General features: G+C 33.8%; 1 protein-coding gene across 1 annotated transcript; it reads right to left on the minus strand.

Moving 5' to 3' along the window:
* Positions 1–244: 244 nt before the first annotated feature.
* On the minus strand, positions 245–5,015 carry LOC118032778 (aluminum-activated malate transporter 9). The gene is made up of 6 exons (XM_035037563.2): positions 4,435–5,015; positions 3,289–3,426; positions 2,920–3,189; positions 2,654–2,790; positions 2,415–2,561; positions 245–1,403 (listed from the first exon to the last, which is right to left on the minus strand). The coding sequence occupies exons 1-6, from the start codon at positions 4,808–4,810 to the stop codon at positions 708–710; spliced, it is 1,764 nt and encodes a 587-aa protein (XP_034893454.1). The 5' UTR covers positions 4,811–5,015; the 3' UTR covers positions 245–707.
* Positions 5,016–6,493: the final 1,478 nt, after the last annotated feature.

Here is a 6,493-nt window from a genome sequence, read left to right on the forward strand (position 1 = left end):
AACAATGAGACCTCGTGTTAGCGTTTGGACCATATAATAGAGAATTAAAAAAAACGAATTTCTTTCAACATGAAGACTATTTGCCAGTTGAAAATTGTAGGACAAAAGAATGAAAATAAAAGGAAGAATATGAACGAGGAAAAATGAGTCAAATTTGGTTTATGTTTATCAAACTAAAAATAAAAGGATCATTCATGTCGTTTGGAATATAAAAATTTAAGTTTATTTTTCCCAGCGGCACAAGTGAAGGAAAAAGAAAATTTTTAATTGTTGATGATATATTTTTATATACTTTGCCAAGCTCACAGAACTCAAATGCCAAATTTTTTGTGCAACATCAAAATGTTGGGTTCAATAATACATCATTGACAATTTACTTCTTTTACAGGGTAATATACATTACAGTTACGTTACACCATAAGCAAGCCACTGCCTATCCATACCAACCCCCTCTCATATAGCATATGAGAGGGGGTTGGTTGGTATGCCATAGTTTTCTGCATTCCAGCTTCTCTCGGAATGCCGCCTTAGGAAGCAGTATGCTGGTTCTGTCAGCAGCCGACATGAAACGAGTTCTATTGAACACATTTCAAAACTGATGCAAATTCCAAATATAGTCAAGACTGTACCTTGTCATCCAACAGTTAGCTGAGCCTTCACGAGATTTCCTGTCCTTCAAGATCTTTCCCCACTTCAACACTTGTGTATTATTTCCAGAACTTCAGACTTCTATGCAATCTGATCCAAAATCCATTAGCCTCTGTAGCTATTGGCAGCTCAATAGGTTCTTTGAAATTTGCTTTCTCACTTAGTTCTTCAAATGAGTCTACAAGATTTTGCAGCCTTGCAACAAATTCAATTAAAAGGGATGTAAATGTTGCTAAAGACAACGCACTAGCACTTTCATAAGTTTTTGATTCTTCAACTTGTGGCAGTGTATCTGCGGTAAATGAATTTCGTGCAGGCCAAGATATTTGTTTCTTGAACACATCATCAGAGGAAATAGTTGGATGGAAGGTGGGCTTGACATCCATGCCGAGGGCATGCCTATCCCAACTTTTTGGTATAGTCATTGATCTGAGATCAAGGACAGCTTCGCTATGGGACTTGTATTCCAGGACTTTATTTTCATCATCGTCAAATGTCAGCAAGTCTTGGGGCTCTCCCAGCTCCTTTTCCCTATTCCCAATTTCCCAGGACTCTGCATTGACAAGAAGGTATGATTTTCGATCCACTTTATTTTGCAAATCTTCTGCAGCCTCGTGTACTTCATATAGTATGTCTACTGGACCTAGTTTCTCCATCCTTGTTACTTTTTTGCCGAGTTCAAGCAACACTTTTGCTCCTTCAGCACCTACTCGTTTCAGCTCATGATGAAAGACCTGTCTTCGTTCTGCTGGAGCCTAAACATTCACACAACAAAAAATCAATCTTTTAAAAGAATAGTACTACTGGGATGTCACAAGCTTTTCTGTTGACGCAATTCTTATGCATTACAATTATAGATTCCACCATGGGTGCACGGACAAGGCACAAATAAGACATGTTCAATCATATGACTAACTTGGTCACCATTTCAATTGATTGACAAAACATGGAAATATAGAAGTACATGAAGCTACAGTTTTGATATTTGATGGTTCATGGATCATGCAGCATGTATTCTTTTGGCACTGAACAAACAGAGATAAATTGCAGGTAGAGAAAGATTTTGAGAACTGCATGAAACTACTCTGAGATAAACCTATAGCGATTCATAAAAAAAGGATAAATGGATATATACAATGAAAAGAATGAAGGAACATTCATCAATGATTTGTTTCTAGGTTGCGAGGAATACATCTAGAATATAAGATGCAATAAATCATGATTCCCGGGTGCATTTTGACCATTTGATTCACCGAGTTATCACTTCAAAAAATATTTTTTGTTCAGTTAATGATTATGCCCTACACAGTATTTGAGCTTCCTGAAATGGAACTGCTGCCGCATGAAAACTTCTATCTGGCATACAATCACTTATAACAAAACACTCCTGATATATTCAAATACAAAACAATTCTTGCAAGACTACAATGTCTAGTTAGGCTTGGGATTTGTAGCATTCAAGCCCACCACAGTAAGACTTGGAAACCATTTTGGAAAGGAAATAACATTAAGAAAAAATTCCCAAGCACGGCAATGCACAGAAGATATTATGGAAGAAAATAAAGTAAAATATTGGCCATACATATAGAAGCAGATAGTTTAAAAAAATTGCTTCCACAACAAATATATTTAGAAAAGAAAAAATAATTCAATGTCATCAAGTATACCAAACCACCCTTAGGGCATATGGTTAAATAAATCTAATCTGTTTAGTTTCTACTGGCAATGCCTCAATAATGAAGTTAGATATGGAAAGGCTTAACCACCTGAATTTCAGAAAGTATACATCCGTGTAGTGCCATGACTGTGAAAGCACAATGCCTCAATGCACCGCTTACTTTGACATAGTTTTTCCATGGATAATTAAATGACTTGTAAGGACCATGAGGAGGCTCCCAAATAGCAAAACCCATCTTGGCATGGAAAAAAAAAAAGGAAGTTAATATTAACAATAAAATCCTTAGGCATTGGGTCTCAGGTGCTGCATATTGTGTTGAAGAAATACCAGAGCATCCTCCTGGCTTGTAGATTCTACAGCTGCTCTGTAGCCACTATAGAGTGGGTCATCAGAAGCTTGGTACGTAAGGATTTTTGAGGGGATCCTTTCATATTCTGTGCAGTTAAGGTACTCCTTAACACAGCCTAAACATAGCTCATAGAAATTAGTACAGCCTGAATAAATGAAGCTAAAAGACAAGACTTCTGCAGTGAAATTTGCTAATTTAATCAACATGAATGAGATAATGAATTGAGAACATAGTGCATACCAACCTTCTAATGAATTTGCCACTCTCGTGAAATTTTTTGCCACCAAGTTGTGTAAATCCTCCCCCGCCCAGATGGGATAAATCAATATATTTACTGCCAAGCCAACCCCAGCACCCAGTGCAATAAGCAAAAATCGTGATATAGCTGTATGGATAAATTCCCCAGTCCTATACCCAGATACCATTATGAAACAATACGTCAACAAGAAGACTCGAAATCCATATTCATAAGGCTTCATTGATGGGTACAGTTTTGCATAAGTTGCACAAAACCCTGGCAACAACAAAGCATATCAGAAAGCAAGACACATAATAAACATGGAGGAGAAAGAATGGCAAGTCTCACTAAGTAAAAATGGATGCAAAACCAGACCTACTGAGAAGATGCTAAGAATAATAACAGCTTCCTCCCACGCTCCAGCCAAATGAGACAACTCTGCCATTGCCAGAGCAAGCCCTCCAGCTGATAATGTCCCAATCCCTCGGTTGAATCCTTTGCTAAGGGTAGCTCCTGAAGGAATTTAAAAAAAAAAAAAGGATGATGTGCTTATGTGTTTGCTTATGTTTGACAATGATTAAAATGCATTTGATAAAAGATTTACTCAAGGCCACACCATGTAAAGCTAAGATGGTTGGGTCATTTGGGATTAAGCCAACTTGAGCTTCAATTTCAAAGCACAAGGCTATAAAAGTAAAGAAGGCCTATAGTCAATCATGATAGCACTGAAGGGTTGGGGGGTGGGGAACTTGAATGAAGGCTTACCCTTCAGCAATTTTGCATTTATTAGATGCTCTCAAGACCAGTTAACTTTGTTGAATCTTCGAACAAAATGATGGCTGGAAAGGTCTAAAGGAGAAGTTTGGGATAATTTTATAAGTTGGCACTATAAATCCTTTCAATTAGACCAAAGATTCTTATCAATATCCATTACCATCACCCCATGATATTTCCATTCTCATTATGCTTGCAACCTTGTCAATTTAATAGAATTAGGCGATGCAAATTCTATCCAATTCACAAGAGCCTGTAGTGATATATGTATCAGCAAACTCATTGGTCTTTTTATAAAATTAATGGAATGCTCAACGCATAAAAAAAAAGGGAAGTGCATATGACCTTACAAGAATTTACTTGGATCCTTAATGAAAATCAGTAATTAAACCTGAAACAAAGTGAATTTCACCAAAAGTACTTCCCCATAAACTGAATTAGAGAGTTGAATTACACACTCATTTAGAATCCATATACATTTACATCAATGTATGAGTGACACAAATACACAGAAAAATTCTTTCACAGTCCAAAATCAAAAAGCATAAACACACACGCAAATTGAATGAATACTCCAAAAAGGTACCACTACAGAAGAATCTCAAGACCGTTTTCATTAGAATACCCCGGACATATACACAGAAACACAAAGACAAACATTTAACAGCGACCCACATGACAAAATCAACCAAACCATACAGACAAATACAAGGAAAAGAAAAGGACAGAGAAACCAACCAAACTTACCTATGCTGAATTCAAAGACAACCACAACAGTAAGAATAGCCCAAACAAAGTGTTGACTGAGCTCTTTAATTGGCTCCTTCAAGAAAATCAACAAAGAAATGAGTATCAAAGCCAAACCCATTTTAGCAGAGAAAACAATCTTTCTCGGATCAGATTTTCCCATTTGATATCCTCTATAAGCAACATCTTGAACTTGTTTACAAAGTCCAACAATCTTATCAGACAAGAATCTATAACTGCAACAATTTCTTGTGGGTTCATTTAGGTCTTCTTGAATATTAGGAAAGACAATCTCTGAGTAACCCTTAGTTGTTGAAAGAAGTCTCTCTCTTTTCTCGGCTAATGAGTGCCTAAAAGATCCCATTTTCCCAGCCATGGATGGATGGCTACAGAGCTCTTGTGGATCTCTGCCTCTCTCTTTTCTTTCTAACAAGAATTTCCTGTGAAGTAAATATTTGAGGATTCTTTTGTATAAAGTTGGAGAAACTCCAATCTTTTATGAAAAGAAAAAACCAAATGATAAAAATAAATGAAAATAATGAGACAGACACTAGAATCTGACAAGGAACTGAATTTTCGTGGAGTTCAATAATTATTTTTTTTTTAAAAAAAAAAAAACCCTAACACACTCACATTTCAGGATTAGCATAGTGAATGACCATTTTGTCCTTTACAACAAAACTAAATGATTTGATTTGAAGAGTAATATAGTCTCTCCTTAAGACCTTTTTGTCAATACCGAATTTACAAGCGTCATCTTACTCGTCTGATATTTTTATTGTATATTAAAATTACTAAATAAAGTGTAAAAGCAAAATTCATTTAATTTTTTTCAGAATTTCGTTTTAATTTAAAAATTAAAATGATTAAATTACCTTCATTTTCAAATTTCTTAGCCCGCTGTTTTATTTTTCAATTCATCCTCTCCTTTTTTTTTCAATAATTATTAAATAAACTCAAGTCATTTTAGTATTTTTAAAATAATATAAATACATGTAAGAGATTATATACTTTTCAGGTGGCATTTGCGGTATCTCTCAACAACCAAAAAAAGCTAACCACCATTCTATCCAAAGAGTTAAGTGGCAGCAAGTTAAGTGGCGATGCATCTTATGGGGTAAATAGTATATAATGGTTTGGTCGCGATTAAATTTCCCCTGTCTTTTTTCTCTTTTATCCTCAAGATTCGCATTGCCCAGCCAAAATTAAAAGTTATTCTTCCATTTTAATTTTATTTCAATTGCAATTCTCTTTCTTTTGATTACTTTTTATTTGTTTTGAATTATTTTTGTTTATTAATTTGTTTTTCAATCTTATCACTTAGCATTTGGTCTTATTTGATTTTTTTTTATCAAATTTAGTCCTCATTCTTTTGATATCTATTTATTTTTTTATAATTTTTTTTAATTTCATCTTTTATTATTTTATTTCATTTTAATTTTATGTCAGATTTGTTCCTTATTTGTTTAATTGCTTTTTTTTTGTTTGGTTCCTTTTTTGAAATTGATCTTCTTTTTTCGATTCCTTTCTTTAGCATTGAATTTGTTAATAATTGGGCTTTATATTTTTTTTGATGTGTTTATCCCAGTCTCGTGATTCAAGTCACGAGTATGAAATGTTAACTCGAGTTGAGATTGGTCCTTTTTTTACATCATTTTTATTTTTTAATTTCATTTTTCAACATTAGGTTTACTGAAAATTAAACTTCTTTATTGTTTTTTGATTTTTTTTTTTTCATTCTATGAGGATAACTCAATCTTATAATCCAGGTCATAAATTTGTCATACTAACTCGGATTGGTTTAGACATTATCTTACATTATTTTTTTTATATCAAATTTGATCTTTATTATTTTAATTGCTTTTTTATTTGAATTTATAAAAAAAATAATTTTTTTTTTAATTTCATCCTTCAATATTATATCGGTTGAAAATTATGCTCCATATTACACCACTATAATAGCATGAATTGTTTTGCAACCCTAATAAATACATATCCACCTTTAACCTTAGCCATAATTGACCATGAAATTAAAAGACAATAAATCAAAATAGAATAA

Source organism: Populus alba, chromosome 15 (assembly GCF_005239225.2).
Source record: "Populus alba chromosome 15, ASM523922v2, whole genome shotgun sequence".
NCBI lineage: Eukaryota > Viridiplantae > Streptophyta > Magnoliopsida > Malpighiales > Salicaceae > Populus > Populus alba.

Excerpts from the sequence above, each read along its gene's own strand:
- LOC118032778 (XM_035037563.2), bottom strand. The coding sequence starts at position 4,810 with ATGGCTGGGAAAATGGGATCTTTTAGGCACTCATTAGCCGAGAAAAGA. Across the intron at positions 3,190-3,288 it reads TCTTAGCATCTTCTCAGTAG|GGTTTTGTGCAACTTATGCA; the intron begins GTCTGGTTTTGC and ends TGTTGTTGCCAG. Across the intron at positions 2,791-2,919 it reads AGTGGCAAATTCATTAGAAG|GCTGTGTTAAGGAGTACCTT; the intron begins GTTGGTATGCAC and ends AGCTATGTTTAG.